The sequence below is a fragment of the Pseudophryne corroboree genome, chromosome 6 (assembly GCF_028390025.1).
Source record: "Pseudophryne corroboree isolate aPseCor3 chromosome 6, aPseCor3.hap2, whole genome shotgun sequence".
Classification (NCBI taxonomy): Eukaryota; Metazoa; Chordata; class Amphibia; order Anura; family Myobatrachidae; genus Pseudophryne; species Pseudophryne corroboree.
The window spans coordinates 743691961-743712153 of NC_086449.1; the positions used below are offsets into that span (position 1 = coordinate 743691961).

Consider the following 20193-nt stretch of genomic DNA (forward strand, 5'->3'; position numbering starts at 1 on the left):
TAGAATAAAGCCAGTTTGTGCAAGGGCCTCCAAATTGCCTCTTTTTCCTGCCAGTATAAGTACGGACTGTGTGACGTGCCTACTTGGATGCGGTCACTCATATAATCCTCCACCATTCTTTCAATGGTGAGAGAATCATATGCAGTGACAGTAGACGACATGTCCGTAATCGTTGTCAGGTCCTTCAGTCCGGACCAGATGTCAGCATCAGCAGTCGCTCCAGACTGCCCTGCATCACCGCCAGCGGGTGGGCTCGGAATTCTGAGCCTTTTCCTCGCACCCCCAGTTGCGGGAGAATGTGAAGGAGGAGATGTTGACAGGTCGCGTTCCGCTTGACTTGACAATTTTCTCACCAGCAGGTCTTTCAACCCCAGCAGACTTGTGTCTGCCGGAAAGAGAGATCCAAGGTAGGCTTTAAATCTAGGATCGAGCACGGTGGCCAAAATGTAGTGCTCTGATTTCAACAGATTGACCACCCGTGAATCCTTGTTAAGCGAATTAAGGGCTCCATCCACAAGTCCCACATGCCTAGCGGAATCGCTCCGTGTTAGCTCCTCCTTCAATGTCTCCAGCTTCTTCTGCTAAAGCCTGATGAGGGGAATGACCTGACTCAGGCTGGCAGTGTCTGAACTGACTTCACGTGTGGCAAGTTCAAAGGGCATCAGAACCTTGCACAACGTTGAAATCATTCTCCACTGCGCTTGAGACAGGTGCATTCCACCTCCTATATCGTGCTCAATTGTATAGGCTTCAATGGCCTTTTGCTGCTCCTCCAACCTCTGAAGCATATAGAGGGTTGAATTCCACCTCGTTACCACTTCTTGCTTCAGATGATGGCAGGGCAGGTTCAGTAGTTTTTGGTGGTGCTCCAGTCTTCTGTACGTGGTGCCTGTACGCCGAAAGTGTCCCGCAATTCTTCTGGCCACCGACAGCATCTCTTGCACGCCCCTGTCGTTTTTTAAAAAATTCTGCACCACCAAATTCAAGGTATGTGCAAAACATGGGACGTGCTGGAATTTGCCCATATTTAATGCACACACAATATTGCTGGCGTTGTCCGATGCCACAAATCCACAGGAGAGTCCAATTGGGGTAAGCCATTCCGCGATGATCTTCCTCAGTTGCCGTAAGAGGTTTTCAGCTGTGTGCGTATTCTGGAAAGCGGTGATACAAAGCGTAGCCTGCCTAGGAAAGAGTTGGCGTTTGCGAGATGCTGCTACTGGTGCCGCCGCTGCTGTTCTTGCGGCGGGAGTCCATACATCTACCCAGTGGGCTGTCACAGTCATATAGTCCTGACCCTGCCCTGCTCCACTTGTCCACATGTCCGTGGTTAAGTGGACATTGGGTACAGCTGCATTTTTTAGGACACTGGTGAGTCTTTTTCTGAGGTCTGTGTACATTTTCGGTATCGCCTGCCTAGAGAAGTGGAACCTAGATGGTATTTGGTAACGGGGGCACACTACCTCAAGAAATTGTGTAGTTCCCTGTGAACTAACGGCGGATACCGGACGCACGTCTAACACCAACAGAGTTGTCAAGGCCTCAGTTATCCGCTTTGCAGCAGGATGACCGCTGTGATATTTCATCTTCCTCGCAAAGGACTGTTGGACAGTCAATTGCTTACTGGAAGTAGTACAAGTGGTCTTCCGACTTCCCCTCTGGGATGACCATCGACTCCCAGCAGCAACAACAGCAGCGCCAGCAGCAGTAGGCGTTACACGCAAGGATGCATCGGAGGAATCCCAGGCAGGAGAGGAATCGTCAGAATTGCCAGTGACATGGCCTGCAGGACTATTGGCATTCCTGGGGAAGGAGGAAATTGACACTGAGGGAGTTGGTGGGGTGGTTTGCGTGAGCTTGGTTACAAGAGGAAGGGATTTACTGGTCAGTGGACTGCTTCCGCTGTCACCCAAAGTTTTTGAACTTGTCACTGACTTATTATGAATGCGCTGCAGGTGACGTATAAGGGAGGATGTTCCGAGGTGGTTAACGTCCTTACCCCTACTTATTACAGCTTGACAAAGGCAACACACGGCTTGACACCTGTTGTCCGCTTTTCTGTTGAAATACCTCCACACTGAAGAGCTGATTTTTTTGGTATTTTCACCAGGCATGTCAACGGCCATATTCCTCCCACGGACAACAGGTGTCTCCCCGGGTGCCTGACTTAAACAAACCACCTCACCATCAGAATCCTCCTGGTCAATTTCCTCCCCAGCGCCAGCAACACCCATATCCTCCTCATCCTGGTGTACTTCAACACTGACATCTTCAATCTGACTATCAGGAACTGGACTGCGGGTGCTCCTTCCAGCACTTGCAGGGGGCGTGCAAATGGTGGAAGGCGCATGCTCTTCACGTCCAGTGTTGGGAAGGTCAGGCATCGCAACCGACACAATTGGACTCTCCTTGTGGATTTGGGATTTCGAAGAACGCACAGTTCTTTGCGGTGCTTTTGCCAGCTTGAGTCTTTTCAGTTTTCTAGCGAGAGGCTGAGTGCTTCCATCCTCATGTGAAGCTGAACCACTAGCCATGAACATAGGCCAGGGCCTCAGCCGTTCCTTGCCACTCCGTGTGGTAAATGGCATATTGGCAAGTTTACGCTTCTCCTCCGACAATTTTATTTTAGGTTTTGGAGTCCTTTTTTTACTGATATTTGGTGTTTTGGATTTGACATGCTCTGTACTATGACATTGGGCATCGGCCTTGGCAGACGACGTTGCTGGCATTTCATCGTCTCGGCCATGACTAGTGGCAGCAGCTTCAGCACGAGGTGGAAGTGGATCTTGATCTTTCCCTAATTTTGGAACCTCAACATTTTTGTTCTCCATATTTTAATAGGCACAACTAAAAGGCACCTCAGGTAAACAATGGAGATGGATGGATACTAGTATACTTATGGATGGACTGCCGAGTGCCGACACAGAGGTAGCTACAGCCGTGGACTACCGTACTGTGTCTGCTGCTAATATAGACTGGATGATAATGAGATGAAATCAATATATATATATGTATGTATATATAATATCACTAGTACTGCAACCGGACAGGTAGATAATATATTTATTAGGTAATGATGACTGATGACGGACCTGCTGGACACTGTCAGCTCAGCAGCACCGCAGACTGCTACAGTAAGCTACTATACTATAGTAGTATGTACAAAGAAGCAAGAGAAAAAAAAAACCACGGGTAGGTGGTATACAATTATGGATGGACTGCCGAGTGCCGACACAGAGGTAGCTACAGCCGTGGACTACCGTACTGTGTCTGCTGCTAATATAGACTGGATGATAATGAGATGAAATCAATATATATATATGTATGTATATATAATATCACTAGTACTGCAGCCGGACAGGTAGATAATATATTTATTAGGTAATGATGACTGATGACGGACCTGCTGGACACTGTCAGCTCAGCAGCACCGCAGACTGCTACAGTAAGCTACTATACTATAGTAGTATGTACAAAGAAGAAAGAAAAAAAAAAACCACGGGTAGGTGGTATACAATTATGGATGGACTGCCGAGTGCCGACACAGAGGTAGCTACAGCCGTGGACTAACGTACTGTGTCTGCTGCTAATATAGACTGGATGATTGATAATGAGATGAAATCAATATATATATGTATGTATATATAATATCACTAGTACTGCAGCCGGACAGGTAGATAATATATTTATTAGGTAATGATGACTGATGACGGACCTGCTGGACACTGTCAGCTCAGCAGCACCGCAGACTGCTACAGTAAGCTACTATACTCTATAGTAGTATGTACAAAGAAGAAAGAAAAAAAAAAACACGGGTAGGTGGTATACAATTATGGATGGACTGCCGAGTGCCGACACAGAGGTAGCTACAGCCGTGGACTACCGTACTGTGTCTGCTGCTAATATAGACTGGATGATAATGAGATGAAATCAATATATATATATGTATGTATATATAATATCACTAGTACTGCAGCCGGACAGGTAGATAATATATTTATTAGGTAATGATGACTGATGACGGACCTGCTGGACACTGTCAGCTCAGCAGCACCGCAGACTGCTACAGTAAGCTACTATACTATAGTAGTATGTACAAAGAAGAAAGAAAAAAAAAAAACACGGGTAGGTGGTATACAATTATGGATGGACTGCCGAGTGCCGACACAGAGGTAGCTACAGCCATGGACTAACGTACTGTGTCTGCTGCTAATATAGACTGGATGATTGATAATGAGATGAAATCAATATATATATGTATGTATATATAATATCACTAGTACTGCAGCCGGACAGGTAGATAATATATTTATTAGGTAATGATGACTGATGACGGACCTGCTGGACACTGTCAGCTCAGCAGCACCGCAGACTGCTACAGTAAGCTACTATACTATAGTAGTATGTACAAAGAAGAAAGAAAAGAAAAAAACCACGGGTAGGTGGTATACAATTATGGATGGACTGCCGAGTGCCGACACAGAGGTAGCTACAGCCGTGGACTACCGTACTGTGTCTGCTGCTAATATAGACTGGATGATAATGAGATGAAATCAATATATATATGTATGTATATATAATATCACTAGTACTGCAGCCGGACAGGTAGATAATATATTTATTAGGTAATGATGACTGATGACGGACCTGCTGGACACTGTCAGCTCAGCAGCACCGCAGACTGCTACAGTAAGCTACTATACTATAGTAGTTATACTATAGTAGTATGTACAAAGAAGAAAGAAAAAAAAAACCACGGGTAGGTGGTATACAATTATGGATGGACTGCCGAGTGCCGACACAGAGGTAGCTACAGCCGTGGACTAACGTACTGTGTCTGCTGCTAATATAGACTGGATGATTGATAATGAGATGAAATCAATATATATATGTATGTATATATAATATCACTAGTACTGCAGCCGGACAGGTAGATAATATATTTATTAGGTAATGATGACTGATGACGGACCTGCTGGACACTGTCAGCTCAGCAGCACCGCAGACTGCTACAGTAAGCTACTATACTATAGTAGTATGTACAAAGAAGAAAGAAAAAAAAAAACACGGGTAGGTGGTATACAATTATGGATGGACTGCCGAGTGCCGACACAGAGGTAGCTACAGCCGTGGACTAACGTACTGTGTCTGCTGCTAATATAGACTGGATGATTGATAATGAGATGAAATCAATATATATATGTATGTATATATAATATCACTAGTACTGCAGCCGGACAGGTAGATAATATATTTATTAGGTAATGATGACTGATGACGGACCTGCTGGACACTGTCAGCTCAGCAGCACCGCAGACTGCTACAGTAAGCTACTATACTATAGTAGTATGTACAAAGAAGAAAGAAAAAGAAAAAACCACGGGTAGGTGGTATACAATTATGGATGGACTGCCGAGTGCCGACACAGAGGTAGCTACAGCCGTGGACTAACGTACTGTGTCTGCTGATAATATAGAGTCTAGACTGGATGATAAATTATTGATAATGAGATGAAATCAATATAATATCACTAGTACTGCAGCCGGACAGGTACTATATATATTTATTATGTAATGACTGATGACGGACCTGCTGGACACTGTCAGGTCAGCACAGCACCGCAGACTGCTACAGTAAGCTACTATAGTAGTATGTATAAAGAAGAATGAAAAAAAAAAAACCACGGGTAGGTGGTATACAATATTATATATATATATATATTATATACAATTATATATATATATATATATATATATATATATATATATTAAACTGGTGGTGATTGATTATTAAACTGGTGGTCACTTCAGGTCACGTTGCAACTTGCAACTAGTACTCCGAGGCCTAAGCAGACAATCACAAAATATATTATTATACTGGTGGTCAGTGTGGTCACAACAATGGCAGTGTGGCACTGACTCTGGCAGCAAAAGTGTGCACTGTACGTTATATGTACTCCTGAGTCCTGCTCTCAGACTCTAACTGCTCCCCACTGTCAGTGTCTCCCCCACAAGTCAGATAATACACTTACAGTCACACTATCTAATCTATAAATATCACTTCAGCAAGTAGTATAGTAGTATACAGTATAGTAGTACTCCTCCTAATAATGCTCCCCAAAATACTGTGTCTCTCTCTTCTCTAAACGGAGAGGACGCCAGCCACGTCCTCTCCCTATGACTCTCAATGCACGTGTGAAAATGGCGGCGACGCGCGGCTCCTTATATAGAATCCGAGTCTCGCGATAGAATGCGAGCCTCGCGAGAATCCGACAGCGTGATGATGACGTTCGGGCGCGCTCGGGTTAGCCGAGCAAGGCGGGAAGATCCGAGCCTGCTCGGACCCGTGTAAAAAAACCTGAAGTTCGGGCGGGTTCGGATTCAGAGGAACCGAACCCGCTCATCTCTAGAGCTAACACTGAGCGATTCCGCTAGGCATGTGGGACTTGTGGATGGAGCCCTTAATTCGCTTAACAAGGATTCACGGGTGGTCAATCTGTTGAAATCAGAGCACTACATTTTGGCCACCGTGCTCGATCCTAGATTTAAAACCTACCTTGGATCTCTCTTTCCGGCAGACACAAGTCTGCAGGGGTTCAAAGAACTGCTGGTGAGAAAATTGTCAAGTCAAGCGGAACGCGACCTGTCAACATCTCCTCCTTCACATTCTCCCGCAACTGGGGGTGCGAGGAAAAGGCTCAGAATTCCGAGCCCACCCGCTGGCGGTGATGCAGGGCAGTCTGGAGCGACTGCTGATGTTGACATCTGGTCCGGACTGAAGGACCTCACAACGATTACGGACATGTCGTCTACTGTCACTGCATATGGTTCTCTCACCATTGAAAGAATGGTGGAGGATTATATGAGTGACCGCATCCAAGTAGGCACGTCAGACAGTCCGTACGTATACTGGCAGGAAAAAGAGGCAATTTGGAGGCCCTTGCACAAACTGGCTTTATTCTACCTAAGTTGCCCTCCCACAAGTGTGTACTCCGAAAGAGTGTTTAGTGCCGCCGCTCACCTTGTCAGCAATCGGCGTACGAGGTTACTTCCAGAAAATGTGGAGAAGATGATGTTCATTAAAATGAATTATAATCAATTCCTCCATGGAGACATTCACCAGCAGCAATTGCCTCCACAAAGTACACAGGGAGCTGTGATGGTGGATTCCAGTGGGGACGAATTGATAATCTGTGAGGAGGGGGATGTACACGGTGATGAATCGGAGGATGATGATGAGGTGGACATCTTGCCTCTGTAGAGCCAGTTTGTGCAAGGAGAGATTAATTGCTTCTTTTTTGGTGGGGGTCCAAACCAACCCGTCATTTCAGTCACAGTCGTGTGGCAGACCCTGTCACTGAAATGATGGGTTGGTTAAAGTGTGCATGTCCTGTTTATACAACATAAGGGTGGGTGGGAGGGCCCAAGGACAATTCCATCTTGCACCTCTTTTTTCTTTCATTTTTCTTTGCGTCATGTGCTGTTTGGGGAGTGTTTTTTGGAAGGGCCATCCTGCGTGACACTGCAGTGCCACTCCTAGATGGGCCAGGTGTTTGTGTCGGCCACTTGGGTCGCTGAGCTTAGTCATCCAGCGACCTCGGTGCAAATTTTAGGACTAAAAATAATATTGTGAGGTGTTCAGAATAGACTGAAAATGAGTGGAAATTATAGTTATTGAGGTTAATAATACTTTGGGATCAAAATGACCCCCAAATTCTATGATTTAAGCTGTTTTTTTAGGGTTTTTTGAAAAAAACGCCCGAATCCAAAACACACCCGAATCCGACAAAAAAAATTCGGTGAGGTTTTGCCAAAACGCGTTCGAACCCAAAACACGGCCACGGAACCGAACCCAAAACCAAAACACAAAACCCAAAAAATTTCCGGTGCACATCTCTAATTTTCAGTCTATTCTGAACACCTCACAATATTGTTTTTAGGCCCAAAGGTTGCACCGAGGTTGCTGGATGACTAAGCTAAGCGACACAAGTGGGCGTCACAAACACCTGACCCATCTAGGAGTGGCACTGCAGTGGCAGACAGGATGGCAGTTTTAAAAACTAGGCCCCAAAAGAACATAATGCAAAGAAAAAAAGGAGGTGCAAGATATAATTGTCTTGGGCCCTCCAATCCACCCTTATGTTGTTTAAACAGGACATGCACAGTTTAATAAACCCATCATTTCAGCAACAGAATGGTCCCCCTGGAAAAAGCTCGCCAAGTTCTCCGAATCATAGCTAGCTACAAACACACCACCTCCATATTTGATGACTTTTCACATTATGAGAATAGGCAAGAGGAAGAGGACAGTATCAAGAATGTGATTAAAAATTATAGAGGCACATGCAATCAGGAACAACACACAGGCTTTCACCTCCACTCCTATATTTGTGTGGAACAGAAAGGACTTCAACCAAGTAAATATATAATTATTAATTACCACATTACTGGACAAACTGAAATACTAGGGGCCAAAATTGTACCCCCTTCTCCATTTTCAGGGATTAAGATAATCTCGGATTTAATGCTGGGTTGCAAATAAACTGGTGTATACCACAGGCTCAAGATTGGAAATTTTCCCCTCCACGGAGTCTGGAGACTTATTTAGTGAAAATCTCGTGGGTTTCTTTTTTTTCCCTTTTTTTTATTGCATTTTTATTTACGTATTTTGTGGCAGATGCCTTATTTTCATTTTTCACAGCTCCCAGTTGCACGCATGTGAGCATACTTGTGTGACCCAGTTACACGCATGTGAGCATACCTGTGTGTCTTGTTTATTTCTTCATATTTTATTTTAAAATTAAGCAGCCCCTTAGATGTTTTAGCAGCCCCTCCTGAGCCCCAACAGCAGCCCCGGATGGGGCAAGTTGAGTTCGGGTGGGTTCGGTAAAGTATAGTACTAAGCATGACTGTGCAGTAATTTTTTTGTTATTGAGCCCCTGCCCTAGTGGAGCTTAACTCATTTCATACTATAAGTAGGACTGTGGAAGGAAGCAATGCTAACCTCTGTGACCACAGCATGCCTCAGCCTGGCAAGCCAGACATTTTCCTGAGACTCCATACTGGGCCTTATTCAGTAACTGTTTGTGCCTCACAGGAGCTCCTGGCCCATCTAGTGCTGCAGTGCAATGGAAAGCTGATGCAAAGCAAGATCACTGAAACTCCTTTCTTCTAACACCGCGAGGTCTTGCGATAACCCTACACAGCCCTTAGGAAAATAAGATCCCTGTACAACAAATGCGCATCTTCTAAATAAATAATCCCAAAATGTGGAACATCAATAATAAATCAAAATTAAGGTTGACTAATTGGAGCCATTCATTTAAGTGAGTCCCTAACATGAAATAATTGAGAAGAACCTCTCTCTAATGCTCTGGTAGAAAATATCACTTTTACCTCTCCGGCAGTTGCGCTGGATTATGAGTCAGTCTCTTCTGAGTCACACTGACTTTGTCCATAAATATGGTCTCTCCCCACTTTATTTAAAAACACTTTGGCAATTTCCATTTCCACCTTTGCGGCTATTTTTCACAAATCTGTTTGTAATGTTGAAGCTTGTTTCATATCTGCTCTAGGCTTTCATTTAAACCTAGGATCAAGTACAGCAGCACCCCCTGGAATTATACAGCATAGGCAGCACCCCTGGAGAATTACACAGCACATCAGACAGGCAACAGCACCCCTGGACTTAAATGGCAGTGGGGCAGCACCCCTGGACTGATAGGGCAGAGGGGCAGCACCTCATATAGGGCAGCACCCCTGGAATGACGTGGCAAAGAAAAGACATGCAAGATGGAATTTTCCTTGGGCTCTCCCACCCACCCTTATGTTGTATAAACAAGACATGCACACTTTAACAAACCAATAATTTCAGCAAAGGGGTCTGCCACACGACTGTGCCTGAAATTATTGGTTTGTTTGGGCCCCCGCCAAAAAAGAAGCTATTAATCTCTCTCCTTGCACAAACAGGCTCTACTGTGGCAAGATGACGTCCTCATCCTCAGATTCCCTTATCCCCCTTCAGTGTTTACATCCTCATCCTCACAGAGAAATACTATTCAAACAAACAAACCACATAATTTAGGTATCAGTGGACTGCTTACGCTATTACCCAAAGTTTCTGAACTTGACAAAGACTTATGATGACTGCACTGCAGGTGACGTATAGGGGAGGATGTTGTAGGTGGTTAACATCCTTATCCCTACTTATTATGGATTGAAAAAGACAACAGATGGCTTGACACCTGCTGTCCGGATTTGTGGAGAAATAATTCCACACCGAAGAGGTGGATTTTTTAGTATTTTGCCCAGGCATGACAATGACCTCTTTCATCCCATAGGCAACAACTGTCTCCACTGGTGCCATATTGAAACAAACCACATCACCATCAGATTGCTCATCGTCAACTTCCTCCGCAGCGCCAGCTACACCCATATCCTCCTGATCCTGGTGTACTTCTACAGTGACATGCACAATCTCAATATCAGCAACTGGACTGGCGGTGCTCCTCCCAGAACTTGCAGGGGGTGTGCAAATGGTGATAGGAGCCTCCTCTTCCCATACAGTGTTGTGAAGGTCAGGCATAGACATCACAACCGCGGACAGTGCCAGCACCCCTGTATTTTCACAACACCCCTGTAATTTTACAGCATACAAGACAAGACCAGTGTACATCTAATTTCACTGCACCCTTGTATTTTGACAGCATACAGGACCAGTGTACTATTATTTTAACAACAGCACCCCTGAATTTTTACAGCATACAGGGCCAGTGTACATTTATTTTCACTGCAACCCTGAATTTTTACAGCATACAAGACAGGGCCAGTGTACAATGATTTTCACTGCACCCTAGAATTATTACAGCATACAAGACAGGGACAGTGTACATTGATTTTCAATGCACCCCTGAATTTTTACAGCATACAGGCCCAGTGTACATTTATTTTCACTGCACCCCTGAATTTTTTCAGCATACAAGACATGGCCAGTGTACATTGCTTTTACTGCCTCCTGAATTTTTACAGCATACAGGGCCAGTGTGCTTTTAATTTTTAACAACTGCACCGCTGAATTTTAACAGCATACAGGGCCAGTGTAATGCTATTTTAACAGCAACACCCCTATATTTTTACAGCATGCAGGACCAGTGTGCTTTTAATTTTTAACAACTGCACCCCTGATTTTTTACAGCATACAGGGACAGTGTAATGCTATTTTAACAGCAGCACCCCTATATTTTTGCAGCATACAGGACCAGTGTGCTTTTAATTTTAAACAACTGCACCCCTGAATTTTTACAGCATACAGGGCCAGTGTAATGCTATTTTAACAGCAACACCCCTATATTTTTACAGCATACAGTACCAGTGTGCGTTTAATTTTTAACAACTGCACCCCTGAATTTTTACAGTATACAGGGCCAGTGTAATATTATTTTAACAACAGCACCCCTATATTTTACAGCATACAGGAGAAGTGTGCTTTTAATTTTTTAACAACTGCACCCCTGAATTTTTACAGCATACAGGGCCAGTGTAATATTATTTTAACAGCAGCACCACTGTATTTTACAGCATGCAGGACCAGTGTAATGTTATTTTAACAGCATCACCCCTGTATTTTACAGCATACAGGAGGACAGTGCCCCTGCACAGTGACACAGTGACAGCCAGGACAGCAACACCCATGTACAGCTCCAGCACCCGTAACAGCACATGAAACACCAGTAACAGCCAGGTCAGCACCCCTAACACAGCACAGGTACACCACAGTGACTGCAGCAGCACCCCTACAGATCACACACTAACCCCACCCAATGCCACCACCCACAGAGAGACAAAGGTCTGTCTCCCTCACTCTCCAAGTCCAGAGTGAAAATGGCAGCGACACGCATCTGTGTTATGAGCCACGGCAGTGGCTCATTCCTGTTTTGCATTTTGGTTATGTATTTTATGTTATTCCTTTGTTTCTGTTCCCCTTGGCTTTTATGGGGTGTCCAGAGTTCACCCTTAAGGAGGGGTACTGTTATGAACCACAAGCAGTGGTTCATTCCTGTTCACTTTCTGTTCATGTATTTTATGTTATAGTTCTGTTGCAGGCCAGGATTTCCATTGTATGGGTTTAGAAGACTCTTGTTGGCCGCCGGTGGTGAGTCTGTGTAATTTCAGCCTGTTTCTATGTGTTAAGCCTCTCCTGTCTGACATTTGATCATTATGTGGTGAGTCTCTGTACTGCAATCTGGCTCTTGTCTGTGTTACTCTCACCTGCAGGCATTTGGTCATTACAGTGTGCCTGGCCTCCAGCCATCCTGATTGGGGCGTGTTCCCTTATTACCCATCTAGCTCTGCAGTTCTGAGCTGTTGACAGACGTTTGCTGTTATACCTAGATGTTCCGGATTAGTGTCTTGTCCAGTACTGCATCTGTGTCCTGGCCCTCTCTGATACTGGAATCCTGTGTACTCGCTTCTCTCAGAGTCTGGAGCGTCTTGTGAGCTGCTTCCCGCCCTGGAGCATTCCTGTCCTGAAACCCAGTGATTCTGTCAACCTTTGAACCTGTAATCCTGAGTCCTGGTGTCCGGAAGCCTGTTGTTGGAATCCTTCCAGCTTTCCATTCCTGTGAGCCTGTGTCTGCGGCCTCGGGGTTCCTGTTCACCTGCCAGTATTAGCTCCGGTGTTGGCCGTATCTGTTCGTTATTTTCCTTTGGATTTTGCAGAGGGTTCTGCATGTGCTGTCGTTGCCGGTACACAACAGTATTGTGTCGCCGTGTGGACAGCATTGCCTTTGTTGTAGTTTGTTCTGGCGGCTGTGCCGCGCATATTTCCTTTGAGTTCTGTAGCGCCCCTAACTGGTTATTTCCATCTTTAGTGGGCAGCATTGCCTTTTGTTGTTATTTGTCTTGGCGGCTGAGCCGCACATACTTTTGTTAGGGTTCTGGAGTTGCCCCGAAACTCTGTTTCAGGTTTTAGTTAGAGGTTTCCCTTGTTATTGCCCCGCTCAGTTTATGCCTTGTCTCCAACTAAGACCGGGGGGCATCGGAGTTGGGCAGACCTAATCCGCCCTTCAAACGCAGCTGCCATGGGCCCAAGCAAACATAGTCTCGCAGGCGTAGACTGACCACGAGGGTGAGACAACGGAGTCAGGGCTTCTTGGGGGTAACTGCTGAACTCCTGTTCCTACCGCAGCATCACATTCCTGTACTTGGGGCTCATCCGGCCAGTCTCTGGAGTACCAAGTACAGGGAACGTAACAGTCTGTTTATAGGGAATCCAAAACTCCTGAGAATCTGACAGCGGGATGATGACATTTTGCCTCGTTCTGGTTTCTGAGTCTGGTCGGAAGTCCTGAGCCTGGCTCAGATACCGGCTCAGAGCGTGAAGTTCGTGGGGGGAGTCGGTTCTCAGGGAACCGAACTCGCTCATCTCCAGTTTCATCACATCCCTACGTTAAACTTAAAGCAACCAATCAAATTCTAACTAGCAGTTTATACAGAATGTAATAACTGAACGCTGGAATCTGATTGCTAATTGCTATGTGCAATTCCTCAACTTGTCCTATTTAACAGGTTTGATAGATCAATACAGTACTTGCCAATTCTCCCTGATTGTCGGCAAGAGTCTCCCTGATATAGTAGCAATCTCCCTGACTCCCTGAAGAGTCTAGAAATCTCCCTGATTGCTCCTTACCCCATTATGTAGCTGTCATATTCTTTGGGGAAAACATAAATCATATATATATATATATATATATATACGTACGTACGTACGTACATACATACATACATACATACATACATACATACATACAGAGTTTTTGTCCAGCACTCGCAGTAACTGGAAGAACAACAGGCCTGGTGCCTCACTCTCACCTTCCGGTGCAGAATATAGTTGAACAAACAGCTGGCACTTCAGGTAATGTAAAAAAAACACAGCTTGACGCGGTGTATGCTGTCAATGTTTCAGGGACTGTTATCCCTTTTATCAAGACATGAATCACACTATAACATACAACATTTACATAGACTCACCATTCAGTGCAGGAGCAGCCGCCGCACAGTCCAGCGGGAGTCCGACGTCAATACAGACCCGGCACTCCAACAGGGCAGCTGGATCCTAAATCCTTTAACTTGCTTGTGTGCCCTCCTGGGGTATGGCAACCCCTTGCATATATGGAAGAACGAGGCAGCACTCCAAGACTCGTAAGCAAAGAAAACTTTAGTGCACTGCACACTACATAGTGCACTAAAGTTTTCTTTGCCTATGAGTCTTGGAGTGCCGCCTCGTTCTTAAATGGGGTCATCTGTGCCACTTCCCTGCATTGATTCTAAGGCACAGGGGGGCAGATGTATTAAGCCTGGAGAAGTGATAAAGAAGTGATAAGTGGAAGGTGATAACGCACCAGCCAATCAGCTCCGAACTGGCATTTTTCAGACCCATAATGATTGGCTGGTGCGTTAACACCTTGCACTTATCACTGCTTTATCACTGCTTTATCACTTCTCCAGGCTTAATACATCTGCTCCAGGGATCCCAATGTCTACATGAATTGCAAGTGAGGTTTCTTGTGGCTACTTATTTGGAACCACTTGTAAAATGCAATGCACGAGCAAGCCCTGAAAGGTATCCGTGTCATTTCATCAACAAGTAGATATTACTAACTGATTTGGGGCTCATTTACATTTGGATCATGTAAGTAATTTTTTATGACTCACCTCTCTGATGTAGCCGTACACGTCTGTGCTTATAGGTGTAACTCTCACAGGGCGGGATATAATAACCTACGGCGGCTCATTCCGCTACAATTCGCATTGATACTAATCGCATACGTACTAACATAGTGGATCATTACGACCCGTTCGCACGCAGCGGTTTGTCGGGTCTGGAATGTGCATGTGCGGCGGTCGCATTGCGCGTGCGTGACGTTGGGGTCGCCGGGTTGCGTTGCGTCCTATGATGGAAGCTGTCGCAGAGCCGACCGCAAAGAAGAAAGACAGAAAGAAGGCGTACCTGGACGGATCTGGACCGCTGGAGACCATTTTCAGGGAGTGGTAAGGAAAATGCAGGCGTGTCTAGAAGAACGGAGGGCGGATGTCTGACGTCAAAGCGGGCTCCAGCATCGCAGAGATCGTCGCACAGGGTAAATAGGTATAGGGCTGGTCTTCTTCTGCTTGAAATTTTTTTAGCTTAGCAGGGCTGCACAAGCGATCGCCACCGGCTCAGGGAGTTCCTCTGCATGCAGCAGCCACTTGTGCAGGGGGGGGGGGGGGGGGGTACTGGAAGGGATCCGATGGGATCCCTCTCAGGAAGGAAGCTTAAAGAAGCCCTTAGACTTCTATAAGGTATGCATCAGAAAGATGAGAAAGGAAGCCCATAGGATTCTGTAGGGTAACACCAGCAAAAGTGCACAGGACTTAGTACATATGGAAATGCTGGAAACAAATAATTTTTCCTTAGTACATCCTGCCTACGATCTCCCAGAAATGCTTTTACAAAAGTAGGCAAGTATGGATAAATCTCTCCCTATGTTTAGTTATCTGAAAACTCACCATGACATCACACAGCAGCAGCAGCAGCCATACTGCGGATTATATACAGCCAATCAACTTAATGGGCCAGTGACAACATTGAGGCCCAGTTTAAATCAACTGGTTGCGTTCTCATATACATTATTAAACCTACAAAAAGGCTGCATCTGCTGTGTACTTGTATAATAATCCACCCTGGAAACATCATATAGGTTTTCTTTTATATATATTTCAGCAAATATACTAGGTAGGGAACTCGCAATCAATTGTTTGCTCTCTCTCTCTCTCTGTATTTGTAACACATATTTGAGTTTTTTGGGGTATGTGCAAATATAAAACCATCATTAAATTATTTTTAACTCATATCTTTACCTTTAAAATTATGCATTTCACATAACCTGTAGCTAATGAATGTTATTTTCAAGTTTCTAAATTAATATCGTTCTTATCATTGCTTGAGTAGCAGGATATATCAAATACATGAATATTATCTTTAGCGCAGCAGACTAGCTACGGTATTCAAAAACATCCCTTCTGAATCATTTCCACGACTCATGCTTCCGGTGTTTACATCCAGTTGCGTTTGCCAAAATCTACCTTAGTGCTAAAAATGTTAAGAAAAAAAGAAAAAAATATAGCTCAAGCTAAGTTACTGGAGAATCTAGCAGGACAACATGAAATCTGATTCAGAGGTGGACGGTAATTGCGCAATTGCTGCGTCTTAGTACTCAACAGCGGTGTGAAAATATGCAACAGCCGCAGGAGGCATCCTGTGTAAAAAACTGCCCGCCCGTGACTTCTGATTTGCAGCATCGGATCACCATTGCGACCATCGGTCGTAGCATCAGCCATCAGAGTAACCCTAAAGTTACTTAAAATGGCCACCACATCTGCGGGTGTGGATCGTTTGGTCGACAGTAACTAGGTTGACAGTCATTAGGTCGACCACTATTGGTCGACAGTGACTAGGTTGACACGGTCATTGGGTCAACATGGAAAAGGTCGACATGGAAAAAGGTCAACATGAGTTGTTGGTTTTTTTTGGGTGTCGTTTTCTTCATAAAGTGACCTGGAACCCCATGCTGTCCGAGAGGAGGGGGGAGGGAGCCGCTCGTTCAGCCACATGTGGGACATCACACACCTGCTGACAGTGTGGAATCCTCCCTCCCCGGCAACCGGGAGTCTTTTCTCCTCCCCGCTGCAGAGTGGGGCCCTTCCCCCCGACAGCTTCTTTAGCCGGTGTCTGGCCTTATTGGGGTGAATAGGGTGAAAGGGGGTAACGAGCAGCGGGTACAGCCGGGGGAAGGGGGAGTTTGCTGGTGGGGGCCTCCCTGTTTTGGGTGCCCTGGGCCCCCTGAGGGCTTAATCCGGCCTTGTATGAGGGTGGTTCAATAAATAAGGTAATAAGACCTCTCGTTGCTTAACTTAATTCAACTTATACATATACATATAATCAATAGTATGGTCTTGGTACAGATTATTTTTCTACACATTCCCAGAGCCTACTGCTCCATGGAGAGGAGAAGACCCACCCAGAGTCTGCACACAAGCCCCCTCCTCTGATAAAACACCCCTGCCCAGGCTTGGACTGGCCCATAGGGGTACAGGGGAAACCGCAGGTGGGCCCTACTGTCTGGGGGCCCACCTCCTGCTCTAAGGATCAGGTTCCAGACTGTGCACTTGACTTATACATTATACATATGTTACCTGATACTGTGTACTATGGTGTATTTTCTACAGTGCATTGCTGTTATTAATCTGGTACATTATCAGGCATGCAGCAGCTGAATTCACTGTATATATTTCCGAAGGGGCCCAGACGCTGCACTCTCTAATGGTTAGTCAAACCAATGAGGTTGCAGGCCACACCCCCTCTGCAGACTGGCTACACCCCTAACACAGGCCCCTATCACTGCATTCCCCCGGTGGGCCCTACATGCCACAGTCTGACACTGTGCCTGCCACTGCTAATTAATTTTTATGCACCAACTACTTAATCATCACCATCAATAAGTTCATCAACCACAAATGTTCTACTGATATTTAAAAAAAATTTAAAACTTTGAGGTAACATCTATATGGAAGTGTTTTTGATTGGTATGAAACTTTTGTTATTGTAATCTAACCATCTTTATATATATTAATTATAATTATTATATCAGTGATCATTTATGATACATTTGTTTCACCTTGACCCAGTGGTCTAATAAAAGGAGAGTGAAATGATAGGATGGGAATGGAGCGGGTTAAACCTCGGCGGCTGGGGCATCAAGTGATAGAGTTGTCCTATAGGTATAGGTCCTTATAGGTACAGCGCATCCTGTATTGGCCAGTAAATGATCTATTCCTGGTATATATATAGGCCGTAGCGGACAGTTGGTATCAGGACTATGTTGGCGGATTCTGCTTGCTGCAATAGCATAAAAGACGCTAACGCCATGTAAGAAATATTTCTACTGAGTGGGTAAAAAAAGAACAGCAAAAACTGTCCAAAAAACAAATCAACTGGTCTTATTGTTTATGCTCTTTGGCATGTGAACCCCAGCAGAAAGGCTAAGTGTTCAGGGGGAAGAAATCTGCATTCCTGGAAGTGATGCTGATAAACAAAGAATTCTATTTACAGTCAGAGAATTGAGATTTTCATGCCTAGTTTTGTTATACAGTATGTCCATTACACCAGCTCCTACAGATCAGCTACAGTGTGCTATATTATACGTGTCACTGCAGAGACGGCCACTAGAGGTGCTGTCTCCCATCAGACACTGCCCTGCCTCCGCTTCTTACCTTCTGTGTAGCTGGGGAAAGGGTTTCTCCACCTTCTCGTAAGTCGCAATTTGCACGGACTTTAGGGATTTCAGCATACTGCGCATGCACCAAAGGAAAGCTGGGTACATACCTGGCCAATTTATCTAACGATTGGTAGGTGCATACACACTTACCAATCATCCGCTCGCTGTGTCGTGCCTGACGTCACAACTAGGCAGACATTTAAGTGTGCCCACCTCGTTCAGATGTCAGTCACCAGTGGTCATGCAGCATGACCGCCCGTACACACAGCCAGATGTGCCAATATATCTGTAGATGCTGCAGGGCCGATGCGCTATGTCTGAACGACATCATTCACCGACATATTCTGGGTACACACCCGCCGAAAGGCTCCCGATATATTGGTTGTTTGATTGAATGGCCGAAGTATCACTCAGTGTGTACCCAGCTTAAGAAAACTTATTCTGCCCATGTGTTGGATCAGGTATCCGCATAGGGACAGGGTTTGCAAGTGCATACGGATTCATTTGTATGTCAACGGAAATGATAGATTAGAGAGCGATAAAGTGAAGAGAGATAAAACACCAACCAATCAGCTCCTATCTGCCATGTTACAGGTTATGTTTGAAAAATGACCGAAGCTGATTGGTTGGTACAGTACTTTATCTCTCTCTAAGGTAGGATACATCTCCACCATCATCTAGAAATATGTTCTATATTTTTATATGATGCTGTCAATGGTGTTAGATCAAATGACCTGGAATGTATTTGCATCATTCTTACAAACAGGTTGACTCCACTGTTTCCACGGGTGAGGTGGATATAAATAAGTTAAATACAGGGTATAAATGACAGACCTTCTCGGACACCTCAGATGAAATGTTACAGGTGTTACTCGGTGGGTAGATCCGTTTACATCTCTTATCACCTCCCTGCATTGCCCAGGAATTGGCAAACTCGAAGCTCTTTTCTGCTACAATTCCTGCATTCAAAGAAAACAAATTATTATAATCTGACATTTATGCAGCCATAATAATGCACTTATAAATGTTTCCGTATATAATGCGTTTTACGCTAAAGTCAACATTAACATACTCTCCAACATTGCTGTGCCAAAAACCGGAACAAATCCGAAAAGGGGGAATGGCCATGGGTAAAGGAGACGTGGACTCACGACGCTCCCATAGGAATAAATGGGATTGGGAGATGCCAAAACCCGGCACAAAGCCCATAAAAAAACTGTACTGTCTGTACCGGCCAAGAAGGTACAGTTGGAGGGTATGAATTAATAAGCTTCAAAGGCGTACAGAGTGGTGAATAGGGTAAGTTATACAAGTCTATTGTCAGAGTAAAACTATCATCCGGCCCATGAGAGTGGGGATGATTACAGGAGTCGGAAAAAATATATGTATGTATATATATATATATATATATATATATATAACAAACACAGCAACAGCAATATTATATGTGAGGTATCCAAATCACACAAATTATAATACAATGGGTTATTTTGGTCTAAACTAAACAATATAAGGACCCCAAAAAAACACAACAAAGTCCATAACAAAGTGGCCAAATATCATGAAACTTGGAGTCTCTGGTACTCTTATATTAGCAGATAGCTTCCTGGGGATATATGTATCTCTTTCTGTGGGTTTGGCTGGAGTAAAATTGGTAGGGTGGCACTCGATATACCAGCTGTCAGGATCCCGGCGCTCAGCATACCGACGCCGGGGTTCCGACTGCTTGGATACTGACAACTATTCTCCCTCTTGTGGTGTCGCATAGCACGCCACCATGCTCGCAGCGTGGTGAGCGCAGCGAGCCCACAAGGGGCTCTTTTGCGCTCACCCCGCTGCTGGCATTGGCTGGCTGTCGGGATCCCGGCACCGGTATGCTA

The 20193-nt window shown here is 44.9% G+C and overlaps 1 protein-coding gene across 1 annotated transcript in view; it reads right to left on the bottom strand.

Annotated features, from left to right (window-relative positions):
• The window catches only part of VWF (von Willebrand factor), a 487638-nt gene that overhangs the window by 440789 nt on the left and 26656 nt on the right, over nucleotides 1-20193 (bottom strand). Inside the window, exon 6 of the mRNA XM_063928500.1 lies at nucleotides 19148-19272. Coding sequence (XP_063784570.1) covers nucleotides 19148-19272 — 125 coding nt within the window. The remainder of the gene's footprint in view (nucleotides 1-19147; nucleotides 19273-20193) is intronic.